The sequence below is a fragment of the Podarcis gaigeae genome (assembly GCF_964106915.1).
Source record: "Podarcis gaigeae genome assembly, chromosome: Z".
Taxonomy (NCBI): Eukaryota; Metazoa; Chordata; class Lepidosauria; order Squamata; family Lacertidae; genus Podarcis; species Podarcis gaigeae.
In genome coordinates this window covers 16,737,858-16,757,084 of record NC_139691.1, presented here as the reverse complement: position 1 = coordinate 16,757,084, position 19,227 = coordinate 16,737,858, and the positions used below count along the sequence as shown (strand labels likewise).

Below are 19,227 nucleotides of genomic sequence, written 5' to 3'. Positions count from 1 at the left end.
TAAGTCTTTGTGCCAGAAGCGATGGACCATTCTCCATTGTTGCTCCCCTTCTGTTGGCCAGGGAGTGAAACAAGGCACGCATTTCGTGTTGAGCGGCAGATTCTCCTCCCCACCTCCAGGCTGAGGAAACTCTACTCCAACATGAAATATTGATTTTCCTGGGCTGCAGCTTGCCTCCCCTCGCCAATGTGGGCGAGAGGCTCCCTGCAAAAACGCCAGCCTGCATTATTCATTGCTGGCATAAATGCGACCCTGCCTTCCTGGGACTGAAAACAAGGCCAGTTACTTTTACTCCTCTTGGCCCAAAGTCTGAAAGAGGAAGATGGGGGGGTGGGGAGGCTTAGTCACTGCCAACTTTGCACTTACTCCTATGTGTTGGATCCCAAGAAGGAATGTGTGTCTTAGGGCAGGAAATTAAGGTCATAGAATCATAAGACTGGAAGGGACCCAAAAGGTCATTTAGTACAACTTCCTGCAATGTAGAACTCACAGCTAAAGAATCCCAGATGGCCACCCATTAAAATCCTCCAAGGAAGGAGAGTCCACCACCTCCCGAGGGAGACCATTCCACTGTTGAACAGCTCTAACTGTCAGAAAGTTCTTCCTGATCTTTAGTCAGAATCTCCTTTCTTGTAACTTGAATCCTTTGCTTTGAGTCCTACCCTCCAGAGCAGGAGAAAACAAACTTGTTCCCTCTTCCATGTGACAGCCCTTGAGATATTTTAAGATGGCTATCATATCTCCTCTTAAGTCTCCTCTTTTCCAGGCTAAACAGACCCAGCTCCTTCAACCGTTCCTCATAAGGTTTGGTTTCTAGACCTTTGATCATATTGGTCGCTGTCAGGGAACTGCCATCAGAGCGAGAAACGGAGGCAGGGCTACCCAGCGATGCCAGAGAGGGGACGAGCAGGGGGGAAGGATTTCAGTGTAACACCCATAGAGAAGAGAGGGAGATGGAGGAATTGGTGACAGGGCTCCAAGACCCTTCCCCGACGATAGTGGAGAGAGCGCTGGGACGCCCCTGCCTTCCCCTTACTTGCGCAGACGCGTTCCGCGCAGAGAACATAGGAGGAGACTCGGGGTCAAACAGCTTTTATGCTGGAAGAGGTTCAAGAGACGCCCACTGACGGATTCTGCAAGTGACTAACAGGTCACGGAGGGCGAGCTCCGACCCTAAGCATGGTTGGGGCAAGCAAACTAACTGAACTGAAGTAAGGTTACGCACAAGTAACCCCTCACAACCATTACAGTCGCCCTCCTCTACACACATTCCAGCTTGTCAGTATCCTTAAACTGAGGTCACCACAACTGGACAAAATTATCCAGGCATGGTCTGACCAAGGAAGAAAAGGAAATAATAGCTTCCCTTGATCTGGACACCAAACATCTATTGAATATGCAGAGAATGGCATTAGCATTTTTTGCTATTTTTCATTCAAAAGCCCCTGCCTACTCATGATATAGGGATGCGAGTGGTGCTGTGGGTTAAACCACAGAGCCTAGGACTTGCTGATCGAGAGGTCGGTTGTTCGAATCCCCACGACGGGATGAGCTCCCGTTGCTCGGTCCCTGCTCTTGCCCACCTAGCAGTTCGAAAGCACGTCAAAGTGCAAGTAGATAAATAGGTACCGCTCCAGCGAGAAGGGAAACGGTGTTTCCGTGCGCTGCTCTGGTTCGCCAGAAGCAGCTTAGTCATGCTGGCTACATGACCCAGAAGCTGTACGCCGGCTCCCTCGGCCAATAAAGCGAGATGAGCGCCACAACCCCAGAGTCAGTCACAACTGGACCTAATGGTCAGGGGTCCCTTTACCTTTACCTATGATATGGAGTGGAAAATTTTCCAGTTCAAAATCTTCTGTAAACCACCCATTGCTGCTCCCACCCCCGGATGCTATACAGTCGGTGTATTGCAGCTAACTCAGTTCTACTCAGAGAAAACCCATTGAAATTCATGGATCTAAGTGAGTCATGCTCTTCAATTTCAGTGGGTCTGCTTTGGGGTGTTTTGGTTCCATTTTGCTTATTACACTTCCCTGATTTTGAGCTGAACATGCTGAAACATACTTTCTCCTCCCCCAGCACCCCCCAAGAAAAAAATACCCACTTTTGTTTGGGAGGCTTTTCCTGCATTGTTTGCTTTTCCCTTCTAGTCAACTTTACAATGCAATGCTTGAGTTGTTGTTGCTGCTGCAGTTGAGAGGGTTTTGTAGCACTTGCTGAAAATACTGTCTCTCCATAAGCAAATCCTAGCTTGGAATGTGCTGAGCCAGTCTGTACCCATTTACTATTTTTAAAAATGGTTTGGGTGTCGATATGTCATTCTGAAAAGCAGGCATGGGGAACCTGGTGCCCCACAGATGTTGCTAGAATCTCATGATAGGTTTAGGGAAAGACCCATTGCCTGAAACCCTGAAGAAAAGCTGCCAATCATTGTGGACAATATTGAGCTAAATGGATAAGTGTTCCAATTCAGTGGAAAGCAGCTTCCATTGTCCCTGTCTGCATTTACCGTATTTTCCATTATTCCTATAAAAAGGAACATACTGCTTTGCTACCCAAATCTATCAGGCTACAGACAATTAGCATATGTAGCCTGAAGACTGTGGCTGAGTCATAATTTGAGTCAGACCTGCTTCTGCTAGGATTTGTACAACTGCTGGAAACGTGGCCAGTTTTGCAGCAAGAGCCACACACACACAAATATACTGGTAAAGCCAGAGTTTTAAAATAAAACTGGGAAGACCCATAGTTCAGTGACAGAGCATCTGCTTTGCATGCAGAAGGTCCCAAGTTCGATACCCAGCAGCATCTCCAGGTGGGACTGGGAAGACAGGTCCCCTGCCTGAAACCCTAGAGGGCTGCTGCCAGCCAGTGTAGACAGTACTGAGCTAGATGGACCAATGGTCTGACTGGATAAGGCAGCTTCTTATGCTCTTATTTAAAACCAGTAATTTCTTCAGAACATTGAGGACTGGAATCTTACTTAACTTTTTAAGGGCTACAGCTCAGTGGCAGAGCACATGTTTTGCATGCAGAAGGTCCCAAGTTCATCTCCAGGTAGGGCTGACAATGGAAAACCTGAAGCACAGTTGCTGGTCAGTGTAGGCAATACTGAACTAGATGGACCAGTAGTCTGGTTTGATATAAGGCAGCTTCCTGTGTTCCTGAAATATGGAAGGCAAGGTAGGAACAGTTGCTTCTGTCTAAGTAATACCCTGAGACCTCCCATCATTTACGATCTGTGGCTTTTCAAAAGCCTTCTGTAGTTCCATTCTAACGAGGCATCATGAAGCTGAGCGATGAGCTCTGCTGGAGCTCTCAAGAAAGAACTGGCAATGTGCCCTACAAAATTTTTGACTCTCCATCCTCTCAGCAAAGCAACTAGCAGGCTGTATTCTTGTGCAAATATTTGGCACGTAGGTTGCAGCCTAGAATTTCTATTGCACCCATCATGCAGAGTTCTGAGTTGCGGTTCTAGGCAGCACCACTTCCTAGAAGGGTGGACTTTAGAATCATAGAATCAAAGAGTTGGAACAGACCTTGGAGTTCATCTAGTCCAACCCCCTGCAATTCACGAATACAGTGGTACCTCAGGTTACATACGCTTCAGGTTACAGACTCCGCAGACCCAGAAATATTACCTCGGGTTAAGAACTTTGCTTCAGGATGAGAACAGAAATCGTGCTTCAGCGGTGCGGCAGCAGCAGGAAGCCCCATTAGCTAAAGTGGAGCTTCAGGTTAAGAACAGTTTCAGGTTAAGAACGGACCTCCGGAACGAATTAAGTACTTAACCCGAGGTACCACTGTATGCAGCTGTCCCAGACGGGGATGGCGTTTTCAGCACCACACTCTAACCAACTGAGCTATCCATGCTTTTTTTAAAAGGAAAAGAAGCAGCATTCTGTGACGCACAATGTTCAGTGCCCTTAAAGGCACGCTAACCCCTACACCATACTAGCTCTGATACATTAGTTCCGTCCCACCCCCAATACCATTTTGGGCAAATTAAAATATTTCAATTTTTGTCTCCCTCCCCCTCCCCACTGCAGTTCACAGAGGAGAAGTTTGGCCAGGCTGAGAAGACAGAGTTGGATGCCCACTTTGAAAACCTCCTGGCCCGAGCAGACTGCACCAAGAACTGGACAGAGAAAATCTTACGTCAAACTGAAGTCCTCTTGCAGCCAAACCCTAGTAAGCACATCTCTAGGTTTTGGAGGAATTGATCCATTGGGTATCATGGGTGGGGGCCCCCTCGGCTCTGTCAGGATCTGGCATGGTTTGGCAGCCCCAGATGTAAGGAGGAAGAAGGAGCACACAATGTGGGCCCTGGAAGGCTGGCATCTAGGGATGGAGAGAGGGGGTCCTCTCCTTGTAATCCTTGTTGTCGAAGAGGAGGAAGCAGATCCGCCACCTCTCTCCACCACCCTGTGCAGAGCTCCTTTCATATTTGCCGCTAGCCCCAAATATTGTTTTGTTTTGCTTAAAGCATTTCTTAACCACACCTCATTAAAAAGATTGCAAGGCAGCAGGCAAAAGCGCGTACACACACACAAAAATGAATCCGTGCAGCATGTAAAAGCCATTTCAAGTAACACAGAACCATAATGGACGACCGCAAGCCCAAGATTTAAAAACATAAAAAGCTTAAATACTGTATTGTGGTTTTGTTTTTTGTTTCGTAAAGTAAAAACAGCAAGAAATCATCCAAATTGGCTAAACAAATAGGAGGGTCTCCAACCCACTTCCAAGAAGCTTGTAAAATCTACAAGCCAGCCTTTCGGGGGTGGGGGGCATTCCAAAGTGGGACAATGTCATAGAGGCACTTTTCATTGTACAGTCATACCTCGTGTTGCATCCGCTTTATGTTGTGTCTTTTCGAGTTACATCACGCAAGAACCTGGAAGTACCGGAACGGGTTACTTCCGGGTTTCACCGCTTGTGCATGTGCAGAAGATCATGCTTTGCACATGCGCAGAAGCACCAAATCATGCTGTGCGCCTGTGCAGAGGCAGCACTTTGAGTTGCAGGAATTTCACGTTACAGACGGGCCTTTGGAACAGATCCCGGTCCGTAACACGAGCTACCACTGTACAATTAAAGAATTAATCTAAAAACGTTGGCCATCCCTGCTGAAGTGCCTGCGTCACTGGCTCTGCAGGCTTGACTTCTCCCCAGAGATACAAGATATTTTCCCAAAATGCTTTCAAGACCTAACACAATCTCTTTTTCCCCACCCACCAGGTGCCAGAGTTGAAGAGTTCCTTTATGAGAAGTTGGACCGAAAGGTGCCCTCTCGGGTAACCAACGGGGAGCTCCTGGCTCAGTATATGATTGAGGCAGCCAATGACTTTGGCCCTAATTCCCCTTATGGTGAGTTTTGTGGACATAGCACATAGCTTTTTGGAGAAGATAAGGGTTGGTGAGTCTCTCATCAAGCCTTACCGCCATTGTATCTTCAGGGATGTGCAGAGGACTTGCGTGTGGAGGTTGGTGGTTGCTGTGAAAAAATGGTTGGCTAAACAAGCCATACTAGGTCTTTGGACTGCCACTACTTCCTGCCCATAAAGCAGATGAGGCAAAGCTATTGTTGGTAGCATCTAACTCTCCAGCAGGCCCTAGCCAAAATGGCCAGAAGTCAGGCACAATGGGAGTGGCAGACTCTCCAAATGTGGGTGGCCTTTTCCTGGTCATCCTGCGACAGAGAAGGCAAGTTTGGGGTCCCCTACAACCCTTTTGCTCATCTGAAGAGTTCTGCTTCCACAAAAAATCAATAAACGTTCTTTTGCCGCAGCCAGAACCTCCTGAAATTTGTACTCTCGGACAATCAGGCACGAATTTGCCTGTTCTCTCTGCTCTGGTGCTCCTCAATTTGATTATGTTGGGTTCTTGCAAAATCCATTACGGCCCCGAGGCTCAAGTTAATGATCTCGGTCTCCTGTAATTGCATGGTGATCACACCCACACCCAAACACCGGAGACTCCACGCAACTTTAGCCCATCCAAATGAAAATGGCTGCAGTCTGGGAGTGGTGCAATATTGCTTAGGGATGTAACCTCATTCTTCGGCCTGTAATCACTGCTCCCCCTTCACATTATTGCAACTCAGCCAAATACAATTTAACTGAAATAACTATGCAGTCTCCTCCTGACTAACCCTTGCCTTAGTTTCCTGTCTTCCTGTTACTCTCTCTACCCTGGCTAAAGCAGGGGTGTGACTCCCTGCCTGACTCCTGCCCTTTTCTTTTTTAAGAAATATATTATTGGTGTAAATCAAACGAATCAATACAATAAAAACAAACAGAAGCGCAAAAAAGCAGTGCACTATACTGTATCTGGGAGTGACAAAACATTAGGTTGGTAAAGTACATAAGACCATCAGGAAAGGCAAATTTCACGTTGTAGAAGAAGAGTTTGGATTTGATATCCCGCTTTTCATTCCCCTTCAGGAGTCTCAAAGCGGCTAACAATCTCCTTTCCCTTCCTCCCCCACAACAAACACTCTGTGAGGTGAGTGGGGCTGAGAGACTTCAAAGAAATGTGACTGGCCCAAGGTCACCCAGCAGCTGCATGTGGAGGAGCGGAGACACGAACCCGGTTCCCCAGATTATGTGACTACCGCTCTTAACCACTACACCACACTGGCTCTCAGTTGTACTGTGGAGATGGAATCCTAGGCATCCTCATTTCTTGTTTATGAGATATAATCCCATCAAACAGCATAGGATTTTTTTCAGGATCCTCCAAGCCTTTATGCACATAATTTGTGCTGCTCTGGTTCGCCAGAAGCGGCTTAGTCATGCTGGCCACATGACCCGGAAGCTGTACGCCGGCTCCCTCAGCCAGTAAAGCGAGATGAGCGCCGCAACCCCAGAGTCGGCCACGACTGGACCTAATGCTCAGGGGTCCTTTTACCTTTATACCATTTAGAATATTTTATTTGCATGTTGCAGGCCTTTCTTCCATATAAGTTTAAAGCTGGTATATATCTACTAATTCTGCACATGTACCTGACACCAAACCTTTTTTGCCCTTTTTTGACCTTGAGCTAATAAAAGTGCCCTGAACCACCATTGTCACCTCTCGCCTGTGGAGAGGTGGAGCTGGCCTGATACAGGTGAAGACGTTGCCCAGGTCAGCTGCCTGAAGTCCCTTTGCTGTGTCTTCTCTCTCGCAGGGAAGACCCTCATCAAAGTTGGTGAAACAGAGCGGCGCTTGGGTGGAGCAGAGAGGGACTTCATCCACTCTGCCTCCATCAACTTCCTCAGCCCTCTGCGCAATTTCCTGGAGGGAGACTGGAGAACTATTTCGGTAAGTGGCGGGGGCTCAGAGCACATGTTTTGCATGGAGAAGGTCCCAGGTTCAGCCCCCAATGGCACCTCCAGGTAGGGCTGAGGAATGTCCCCTGCCTGGCACCCTGGAGGGCCACTGCCAATCAGGGTGGACAATACTGAGCTAGGTGGACCAGTGGTCTTGTTCAGTATAAGGCTGTCTCCTGTGTTCATGTTTAATTCAGTCCGCTCTTCAGAACTCTGAGGACTAGAATATTTATGCTTAGGCAAAGGGCTGTAGCTCCTGACTTAGGGGAAGGGTTGCCTAAATCCTGGAAAGCCTCTGCGAATCAGCGAAGGCAATATTAAGCTAGGTCCTGACTCAGTAGAAGACAGCTTCCTATGAGAAGGCGAGTTTTGTGGCAGTGAGAGAGAGGAGTTGACTTCTGAGACATTTTCAAAGAGATGAGAGGGGGTTAATTAATGTCTAGGAGGAATTAAATAAATGCTCCTATATTTTCTGACCAAGAAATAAGTAGTGTTAGACTGGCATCTGTGCCACGGGCGGTAGTGAGTCCACCGGTGGAAATCAATGGACCTAACTTAGTCATATTCATTCATTTCATGGGCTCTACTCTGGGTAAAACTTGGCCAAATACCACCTCAGTTGGTTCAAAGCACATGCATGCTCCCCACCCCCCAAAAAAGAATCCTGGGAATTGTAGTTTAAGAGCACTGGGAATTGTAGCTCTCTGGGGGGGGAGCTGTTTTAATTCCTGCTTGGTTTTATAGCTTTTAATTGGTTTTCTTTTTTCTTTCATCTTTGCAAACCACTTAGACACTATTGCAGTTGGGTCACTTTAAAAGAGGATTGGACACGTTAATGGGAGGCAGATAAGGCTATCAATGGCTACTTGTCACAAAGGCTATTATGCTCTGCCTCCAGGACCAGAGGCAGTAACACTTTAACACAACAGTTTCTGGAAACCACCGGAGGGGAGAGGGCTCTTGAGGGCTTCCTATCGAGGCACCTGGTCAACCACTGTGAGAACAGAAGGCTGGACTAGATGGCTCCCCTTTAGCCTGATCCATAAGCCAGGCTCTTTTAATGTTCTTATGTAGCTATGCAGTAAGAAAAATGAGCCTTTTTCCTTTTGCAATCTTGACTCTTCTCCCCACCCTTCCCTTCTTCCTTCCCAGAAGGAGAGACGGATCCTGCAAAACCGCCGTCTAGACCTGGATGCTTGCAAAGCAAGGCTGAAGAAAGCAAAGGCTGCAGAGGCCAAAGCAGCGGTAATGCTCCTCTCCTCTCCTCCCAACTTACTTCCTTGTTGAAAATCCTCTTGTGTGTTTTATCCCCCCTCTTTCCCACCCACGTAGTCTTTTTACTCATGCTTGCATGTGACAGATTCCAACATGTGCTCTGCTACTCCAACCCCCTCTGGTGGGCTTGAATCTCTTCTGAAGTGCATGCAATGCATCATCTAGGGAGGGGAGGAAGGGTTAGGATGTCTGAACTCTCCTCTCTCCTTCCCTGACCCCCCCCCACCTACCTGCAAGCCAGAGTGAGTAATAGAAAAGTTTTCAGCAGGTTGACACAGAAGTTCCTGTTGAATCTCCAGTGGCAGAGAGTTCCACAGGACTGGGTCAATGATAGTAAAGGCTCAGTTTCTCATTGTTGTCAGAAAAGCCTCACCAACTAAAGTGGTCCCTGAGGCACCCTGGAAATAAGTGGTTCAGGGCTCTTTGTACATTAATACAAGGACCTTGAACATGTCTCATTAGTGAGAGGGCAGCCACTTTTTAACTCAACCAATTACCCCTGCCCTATCTAATGTGTCTGCATTTGGCACTTGCTATGGGATTCTGCATCTAAAGTCATACGCGCCTGGGTGGTCCTTCAGATAGCCCAGTCCTCTAAAGTGGGAGGTGATAGGATCTAGGTTTCAGCACCAAGTGTGACCTGGGGTGCAAATTAGAGTAGCTGAACTCTTACTTTCCCTCCAGGAGGAGGCAGATTCCTGCAGAACAGCTGGAATAAAGTTGTTGGGGAGGGGTGTTTGCACCTCATCTCCACACCCTGCATTAAAAATGGGCAAGTCTGCCGTTTTTTGGTACATAAAACAGGCCAGGCACACAATGGAGAGATTGAATGTCACAGTCAGACCCTTAACTGATCACTGTCATTGTCAGAAAGGCTTGACCCCAGTTTTGGGCTGAGCAGTGGTTGTTCGTGGGACTTAAACTCTTGACCACATTTAATGCGTCTTGAGTTTTATGTTACATATTAGCTGACGGGGGGAAAGGGTCGAGTTGGGATCCAGTGTCACAAGGAGGCTGTGCTCAGTTCTTCCAGCCCCTACTGGTTGTAGGAAAGAAGCTGTTGGCCATGGTACCAATAGCCAATTCCCTCCTGCAAGAGTCAGAAGCTAGAGGGGAGATTTTAACCAGGGCTGTGTGTTGCACAGAGAAAAACCTTCAACCAATGTAGGTGGGGACCTGTGGCCCTCCTGGTGGGCTGAACTCCAAATACCGTCAGTGCCCAACCAGCATAGCCAGTAGTCAGGGATGATGGGAGTTGTAGTCCAACAATATTGGGTGGCGGGGGCACAGGTGTTTTAACAAAAAGCAAAACTGACTCAGACATCTATAAATGCAATAATGCATTTAACATGATGTTGCTTCTTTATTCCACCTTACCCATTCTGTTCCGACCAAACTTCAGGTATCCGGCTGGCTGATTCCACATAGGTTCTCAAGAAACATTAGCTTACTAGGTTGCCAAATGCACAAGTTGGCCCTAGTGCCTCTGGTTTTTAGGGTTGCCTGCTTACTAAAAACCATGATGACATGAGTCGTTTTTTGTAATTAAAAAAAACCCCACCCAGCTTCCTATTTATACCATACATACACACACCTCTGGCTATCCAGATGTTGGGACTCCTGACTCCCACCAGGTTAGCCAGCATGGCCAATACTCAGGAACAGTGGGAGTTGTAGTACAGCAATGTCTGGAGGGCCAAGGTTTCCCACTCTCCCCTCCCTGCAAACTGAGTGCCTGTTACAGGGTGAGGCCACATCCTAGCCAACCTCTCTGATAACAGCACATTTTGTCAAAAGTCTCGTCCTGTTTTTTCTAGGGCTTAAAAATAATAATTGCAGGGGATTGGGAGTTTTACACTGAAACTGTACTGAGTATGGCGCGTAATAAAGTGGTTGCAGCTGCCACTTGAGCAGGGAAAACGTTTGTGTGAACTTGCCTTTTTTGCTAGAACTGAAAAGTGTTTGGTTTGAAGTACCAGCTTCGCTTGTGTTCCGACCCCACACCACCCTCTCTCTGGGGCTTGCCTGCCATTATCCCTCCCCTATATCCCTCCTTGGTCCCCAGCCCTTCAATAGGAGGAGCCTGAAAGAAACATACCTCCATCCCACCTTCTCTTAAATCCAGTCGCCCAAAACTAGGGGAGGGTGGATCTGACCATTTCAGCTGGGAGGAGTGAATCTTTCAATAGGGCTGCTGTCAATTTCTGCTTGTCTCTGGTTCCTGATATTTCCAGTCTTAAATCCAGTTCTCCACTTTTCCACATCAATATGATAATATATATATTTTAAAGTCTTCGTGAAAATTCAGCAGCATGAAATTTTCATGCAAATTTTATATATATATATATATATATATATATATATATATATATATATATATGACTTTTGCATATTTCCTCCTCTTATAAAACCACCCTTTTATGCTGCATTTCACTAATACATGCATTTATCTATACACTCTTGACCTCAGTAAATGGCTTTTTGTACACGTTACTAGGCTGGAGAACTGAATTGCAAAATTTGGGTAATTTTTGAAAGCTGGGTGTGTTTCAGTTTGCACACCATTTTGGAAAGTGCAGATTTGGTAACATTCTCCTTAAAATGTGAACTGAATCTCCCTTCTCTCCATCTGTATCCACAGCCCACCATCCCTCCCCACTGCAGAATTGCCAACCTTCTCCCTATCTCTGACTTCTTTATCCTCTCATAGAGCTGATTTTGCCATCCAAAGCAAATTTCTTTCCTGTTCTCCTGAGTTGACTCTTTCCCTGTCTGTTAGTTTCTTTCCCCTCCTAACTTCTGAATCTCTTGCCTTTTGTGTTGCTGATGTTTTTGTCCACTAACCTCTCTGTTCTGTCTTTTTTTTTTATTCTGTGATTTTGCTCAGTGTGAGGGAGATGTGAGTATTATATTGTGTTTATGGTGCTGTGACGTTTTGACCTGAAATGCTTCTTATTGTCCCACTTCCATCCAGAAATCTTTTTTTTTGAAAGAGAGTCCTCTTTGCCCAGCGGGGACTCGCCCTGGAGAATGCACTTGAAATATGTGTGTGAGTGAGAGAGAGAGAGAGTGTGTGTGTGTGTGTGTGTGTGTGTGTGTGTGTGTGAGAGAGAGAGAGAGAGAGAGAGAGAGAGAGAGAGAGAGAGACCTGCCTGTGGCAGAAACAGCTGACTGGCTGATTTCATCCACAGAGCCTACAATCATTTCCGTTTTCCAAAGCCTTTTTGTAAGTGTTTGCTCAAGAGGCAGAGTTTTGGGGTGAGGAGAGGAGAATGGCAGTCAGGGTGGTGTGTGTACCTGTTGCGATACAGTTTTGTTTTGTTTTTAAGCTGCAAAATTTGACTTTCGTTTTAAAGTCAAGTTTCTAGTCCTTAATGGGTACAAAGGTACTTGGGGGGGGGAATGCATTTTTCCTGGGTTGAGTACCTTCCCACTTTGCTCGCTTTGCACAAATTAGTCATCATGCATGTTTGCATAATCTGGGCAGATCACAGAACTTCAGTGCAGAATTCTGATACAATTATTATTATTATTATTATTATTATTATTATTATTATTAATTAAAAAGCCAGAGTACACACAGCCCTGGTGTGGTTAAAGAATGTGTGGATTGTGTGTATGATTTATCATAGGAACTACAAGATTATGGTTCTCCAGCTATAAATAATGGGCTGGATAATGGAGGATCAGGGCTCAGACTTTCTTGAAAAGGGTATGAGCTTTTCGGAAAATTCCTGCAGTGCTGCGCTGTCTGAGCTACCAAACTCAGCCTTTTTCTGCATTTTGAGCTACCAAACTCAGCCTTTTTCTCCCTAATCCAGGTGTGGGGAACCTTGGCCCTCCAGATGTTACTGAACTACAATTCCCATCATCCCAGGCCATTGGCCATGCTTGCTGAGGCTAATGGGAACTGTAGTTCCACAACACCTGGGGGGACATAGGTTCCAGACACCTGCCCTAATCCTTGCAGCACAGTATTAAGGGGGATACATTCTCAGGCTTCCCACACTGCCTCTTGATCACTGCTTGCATATGGTGGCTATTGGCACGCAAAGAGTCTTGCCTCTTCCACAGCTCCTATTTTGCTGGCATGAAGCGGCTTGCCTCTTCTGCAGTTTCCTTTTTTTGTTTGTTTTGCCAGAATGGCCATTGTGGGTATCTCGGCTAGACTGCATCCTTGAGCCACAAGACTTGGAGAGGCTCTCAGAACTATATATCAATATATATATATATATAATGTGCAGTCAAAAAAGAGAAAGCATGGGCATGACCTCAGGATTCCTGCTCTTGACAATGGGCTCCCTTTCTCCTTCTGCCACTTCCCTGTCTCAGAAATGAGGGTTAAGGTGTTCCAGACATCCTGTACAAGAACATCTTGCTAGGTTGCTTATTGCTGCCTCTAAACCTTACCTGAATTTGGGCCCTAAGGGTGGTCACCTTCCTTTTCCTATAAAACTGGTATTTTATTTTTGGCTTTGTTGCTGAGGGTTGTATATACACAATTCACAAATGTGGGTGTGGGTGTTCCTGGGCAAAGGTCAGAACTTGAGTGCTAGGTTTGGCACCCAAGAAGCAAGTTTCTCGTCACTATTGCTTTGAAAGCACTGGTTTCCGCGTGTTTGGTGAAAACTAAGGAGGGTTTGGGGGGGAGAAAAGAACTGCTTTGCTTATCCGCCAATCTCAGCAGGAAAAATATTCTGCAGATTTGATAAATATTGCTGGGGGTTTCCTATGTGTTTATAATTTTATGCAGGCTACAGTATACTGACTTCCCTTGGCTGTAGAAATTTATGTATATTGATGCAAAACTTATAAAATGATAGCCCTGCCCACTGGACATTTCTGCTCTGCAGATTAAGCATATCTCATTGATTTTAAAAGTTACTCTTAAGTCAGGGTTGAGTTAGTTGTATCTGCTTAATTAAATATATGTTGCCTTTTTGCGGTTGGAGGAATTGGTTGGGATAGGGGTTACTCTGTGCTTTGTCATCTTGCCTGGCTAAGTGTTTTAAAAGTAAATGGGTGCTTCACGACTGCAGTTGGGTCAGAAGTCTTAGTGAGGGGCTGCCAGCAGCTTGCACTGGCTTTTAAACTGACCCTGGTTGTATTCCATACACCTGAATAAACGAGGAAGCATCTGCAGCAGAGGAGCCAAGACTTGAGGCTGTCCAGAATGCTCCCTTTGCCGTGGCAAATGTGCTCCCGCAAAATACCCTGTCAGGTTTAATGACACAGTAAGGGGCGTGGGTGGCACCGTGGGTTAAACCACAGAGCCTAGGACTTGCTGATCAGAAGGTCGGTGGTTTGAATCCCCGCGACGGGGTGAGCTCCCGTTGTTCAGTCCCTGCTCCTGCCAACCTAGCAGTTCGAAAGCATGTCAAAGTGCAAGTAGATAAATAGGTACCACTCCGGCGGGAAGGTAAACACGTTTTCGTGCGCTGCTCTGGTTCTCCAGAAGCAGCTTAGTCATGCTGGCCACGTGACCTGGAAGCTGTACGCCTGCTCCCTCGGCCAATAAAGCGAGATGAGCACCGCAACCCCAGAGTCGGCCACGACTGGACCTAATGGTCAGGGGTCCCTTTACCTTTAAGGGCAAAGCAATTGCACATGTAATTTTCTTTGTGTTTTTGTGTCTGTCACTCCCCTTCCACACTCCAAATGCTCTCTCACCAACTCTCCATCTAGCACTGAGTTTTTTGATCTCGACAAAACGACCCTTGATTCTAGCGACTCATTCACATGAACTGTGATAGAAGGATTCCTTACTCTGAAGTTGCAGGCTACTCTTCAAACACCCCTTAAGATGTCTTTGCTGTGGCCCATAGCAAATAGGAGCAGTTAGCTGGCAAGGGGCTAAACCTCTCCCCTTTGCCCACCGCAGTCCCGATAATGGTGTGGTCCCTTACTGTCTTAAAGGAGCTCATGAGAAGGCCTCTCCAGAATGAAACACCACAACCACCTAGTCACCAAAACGAAAACGCCTTTCTGTTTTGGGCACTTTGGGGTTCAGCTGATTATCTTGCCCCATTGCTGCCTGGCTCTGGCAGTTTGGGAGCAGAACAGACTCTGATTGCCCTGATGGATGTCAGAAGCCCTGGGTGCACCTGGGACAGATGTTCCACACATACTCACCCCACCGGTCTTGCTCTGCCCCTGTTCTTTTCAGAAGGACTTTCACTGCAGCATGAGAGTCCTGGTGCACCAGGCAAAGAATGGGCATCATGTTTCCAACAGCGGGCAGCCCAGTCCTTTGAGGAGCCCACCCAGCACAGGGATGAAGGCAACTGGTCTAACTTGTCTGCCCTTAGCACTTGAATTCAGTGGTGTATGGATAGCTCCATTTACTATCTCAGCTAATATCCACCGGCAGATCTATTCTCCATCATCACACCTAATTTATATCTTAGGCCATCACTTAGGCCATTTATATCTTAGGAACTTTCTGGAAGGTTGCGGGTTGTGGGTGCAGCAGCCAGATCCTACCTGTAATTGACAGATGGATAAATTGGACTGTTTCCCATTTCCCCCTTAATAACATCTTCTTCTTCATCATTATTATTATTAAAATAATTGCATATTTTGTATGCAGTTTTGCCTGATGTAAAATATTTGGCAAGCATCATTTTGATAGCCATCTTCAAATATCTAAAGGGCTATCACTTAGCAGCTTGTTTTCTGCTGCTCCAGGGGGGTGGGGCCCAAACCAACGGAATCAAGTGACTTTCCGAGAGTAAGAGCCATTCAGCTGTGGATCTGGCACCATTGGAAGGCGATGGACCCTCCTTTGTTGGAGACCTTTAAACAGAGGTTGGATGACCACCTGCCAGGGATTCTTTAGATTCTTGCATTGTGGGGGAGGGGGTTTTGAGGGGGTTCCCTTCCAACTGTATGATTCTGTGAATTTTCCCTAAAAGAATATTTTTGGGGGGTATATTGCTGTTTTTCCTTATATGCACATTTTTGGGGGGGTTTTTTGTTTGTTTTTTGTTCACTTGCTTTGGTTGGAGAACTGCATCATGCAGAGAAGTGTGGCTTTTAAGGACAGCTGCATTTTATTTTGGAAAAATGCAAGTTCACATTGAAGTGTGAACTGAGCAAATTTCAGAGGGTGGGATTCATCTCTAGCAGTTGAAATCTTTTGGGAAGGAGGTGCCAAGTCAAAAGGTAGGCCTCATTGAGTGGAGTCCCCGTTGGTCCAGCGATAGCAGGCATAGGCAAACTCGGCCTTCCAGATGTTTTGAGACTACAATTCCCATCACCCCTGACCACAGTTCCTGTTAGCTGGGGATGATGGAAGTTGTAGTCCCCAAAACATCTGGAGGGCCGAGTTTGCCTATTCCTGAGCTATAGTTAGAGGAGCTTGCTAGAATGTAAGAAAAGCCCTGGAGCTGAATGAGGCCAAAGGAGTCCCATCTGGTCCAGCATCCTGCTCTCACAATGGCCACCCAGGTACCCCCAAGGGAAAGCCACAAGCAAGACAAGAGTGCACAAGAGCACTCCCCACTCCCCACCCCCCGTAGTTTCCAGCAGCTGGTATTTTTCAGAAGTATTTCTGCTTCCAAATGTTCCCCTGGAGGCCCTCTCTCTCGCAACACAAACTGCAAGGAAGCCTCTAATGCTTCTCACAGGAAATACCTGTCCCTCTAGTTCCCCCTTCCCCACCCAGAAAAAAAAGAAAGCCTTCCATTCACCCTTCTGCATGATCTATACGTGAAATTCTATTCCCCCTCCGTAGGCTGTGCCTGACTTTAACGAGACTAGACCACGTAATTACATTCTCTCCGCCAGCGCATCAGCGGTAAGATCAACTCTCTCCCTCATCTCTTAGACAGTTTGTGCTTTAACCTCTTTTTATTGCTCTCTCTCCTCCCCTTTTCCTTTCCCTTTATCATCCTGGAGCAAGCCTTTTACTGCTGGTTTTCAACATTTTAACGTAATGGAAGCTATCCAGGTCTGCGTGCAGAGCTTTTTAGGCAGAGGAACCTGAGTTCTGTTGATCCATAGGCTGAGCAGCTTGTTTTATTATATTATTATTTGCAGTGTTTATACTTTATTGTTTGTTTTCTGTTTAACAAAATCCGTACACCGCTTGATTGTTTTGTTTTTACAAATCTCCCAGCGGTTTGCAAAGAAAAAGAAACCTTAAAGTAATTGATAAACCATTAAAGTCAGGAGTTGCTAAATAAACCACATGCAGCCTGAAAAAAACAAAACAAAAAAACCCCACTGTTCTAAGATGGTTCCTGTCCTCTTAGGCTCACAAGCTAAAAAGAGACACAACACACAAGGAAAAAGGAACTGGAGGGAGGAGGAAAAAGCAAACTGTAGCACAAGCTCTATAAGGTTACAGTTCTTAAAGTTAATAGTGGTATTATTGGCATTCTAGATAAAGAGCAGTCCCTCCCCAGATCAGAACTAGGAAGAGAGCAGGTAACAACACCCAGGGTGGCAGGATAGAGAAGCATTCTTAGGAATGATTGCCATGACTCTGCCAAGGTGCTTCCTCTATGTCTTTTCCTTCCAGTCCAGTGCTGAGCAGGGGATGCTTTTTCTGGGCAGCTTCATAGCCAAGTGGGGGATTTGAACCCTGGTCCTCATTTAATCTCCACAACAACCCTATGGCGTAGGCCTGGCTGAGAAAAGGGGGGGGGTGACTGTTCTGAGGTCACTTCATGGTCAGGTTCAGGGTACTTGAATCCTGGTCACCCAGCCTGACACTCTAACCACTATGCCACACTCCAGGAATAGCAGAGGCAAGACTGGCAGCAACGAACACTGGCTTGTCTTGGGCTCAGCTGTTCCAGGCCCACTGTGCTACAACTCTCATCAGCCCCCAGTGTCACATGGCCATGCCAGCTGGGTCTGATGGGAGCTGTAGTTCGAAACATCTGCCAGGAGGTCCACCAGGTTGATGAAGGCAACTTCTGATCTTCCTTTCTCTGCTCACCACACCCTCCTTCAAGTTCCCTTCAACGGGCGGAAATATTGCTTTCTGCTGGACAAGAGCAGGGAAACCCGCCCTCTCTCCCCTGTATCCCATTGCCTTGTTACCAAGTGCATTTGCACGAGCTGTTCTTCCACCTTCCCTATTGCACGATCTATTTGCACTGTCTCGTTAAAATGTTGAAAACTCTGTGTGTGCCTTGCACTGTCAATTCGGGGGTCGCTGGTAGAGCCACACTGATGCCCTCCTAAGGCTGGGACTAGCAAAAAATGGAAGACTTAAACAGCTTAAACCCCTGACTCATGGCAGGGGGTTGGACTAGTTGACCTTTGGGTGTTTTCCAACACTACATTTCTATGAATTAGGTTAAAATGGGCCTTCTCTTGCTGGGAAGGAGTTTCTCTGTGTATAGCATACAGAATAGCTGCTGGAAGTCAAAGAGGGACGGCATCAGTGCTGGCTTTACAGGGGATCCTCTCTGGACCCTTCTCAGGTAGCAAATGCTAGTATTTGCATGTGGTGGTGGTGGAGATGTCTAAAGCATTAGTGTGTCTCCCCCCCCCCCCCAGTAATTCCACATGTCTTTTTCCAGAGAGGTATTTGCAGCCCAAACTGGCAGCCTTCAGACTTGTGGTGAGGCAGAGAAGTTGCTTTCTCAATTTTAAAAGGGTGGGGAGCTTCTGGTTTCTGGCCAGGAATCCTCCAAACAGGAAGATTAAACATATTTATTCTTTTCTTATTTAATTCAGGAGTGTTTATAAACCACTTGTTTTCTTTGGAAAAATATAGAAGCGGTGTTTGCTGTATAACAATGCATTCGGAAGAATGCATTCTATAAAACGTTAGTACAGAAGCATATGGAAACCAGGAGTTTGAGAGGTCCAGGCAAATTGGTTAGATCTTTCTCCATGGGCTGCAACAACTATCCTGAGCAGGCAGCATCCTGGGGGTGATAGTAGCATACAGTACAAGTGGCCATCCCTTCAAGAGGGGAAAGGCTGTAGTTCAGTGTTAAGAGTCTCCCTGCATGCAGAAGGTCACAGGTTAAATTCCCAGCATTGTCCTCAGGTAAGGCTGGGAAAGACTCTGGTCTGAAATCTCAGAGAGCCAGTCTGTGTAGACAATACAGTCATACCTCGGGTTGAAGTAGCTTCAGGTTAAGTATTTTCGGGTTGCGCTCCGCGGCGACCTGGAAGTAACGGAGCACATTACTTCCGGGTTTCGCCGCTTGCGCATGCACAGGCGCTCAAAATGACATCACGCGCATGCACGGAAGCGGCGAATTGCGACCCGTGCATGCGCAGTCACAGGTTACGCTCTACTCAGGATGCGAATGGGGCTCCGGAACGGATCCCGTTCGCATCCAGAGGTACCACTGTAGTGAGCTAGATGTGCTCAGTGATCTGACTCAGTATATGTTCCTTTTTTCTTTTCTTTTTTAAGAAATCCAGCCCTTTATTTGGAGCCTGAGGACTAGAATTTTGCCTTATTGTTTTAAGGCAAGGCTCAGAGCGCCCGTTTCCCTGAGTAAGCAGTGTTCAGGTGGCATCAGGACCACAACCACCTCCAGATAACAGCGGGGCTACCCTGCCCCATCCCAATGGTTGTAATCACAGCATCTGCTTCAAGGTGTTTTGTCTACAGCCCAGCAGAAGAGAGGGAGGGGTCTTGCATGCTGATAACTTGGCTGGA

The 19,227-nt window shown here is 46.7% G+C and overlaps 1 protein-coding gene across 6 annotated transcripts in view; it reads left to right on the top strand.

Annotated features, from left to right (window-relative positions):
• SH3GLB2 (SH3 domain containing GRB2 like, endophilin B2) overlaps positions 1–19,227 on the top strand; it is a 49,474-nt gene that overhangs the window by 16,232 nt on the left and 14,015 nt on the right. For 4 of the 6 annotated variants that reach the window (XM_083722405.1, XM_083722403.1, XM_083722406.1 and 1 more), the window contains exons 2-5: positions 4,050–4,191; positions 5,242–5,370; positions 7,175–7,308; positions 8,469–8,561. In XM_083722405.1, the coding sequence (XP_083578531.1) occupies positions 4,050–4,191; positions 5,242–5,370; positions 7,175–7,308; positions 8,469–8,561 (498 nt within the window). Of the gene's footprint in view, positions 1–4,049; positions 4,192–5,241; positions 5,371–7,174; positions 7,309–8,468; positions 8,562–16,326; positions 16,390–19,227 lie in introns of all 6 variants that reach the window. The other 2 variants (XM_083722402.1, XM_083722401.1) reach the window with 1 other exon arrangement.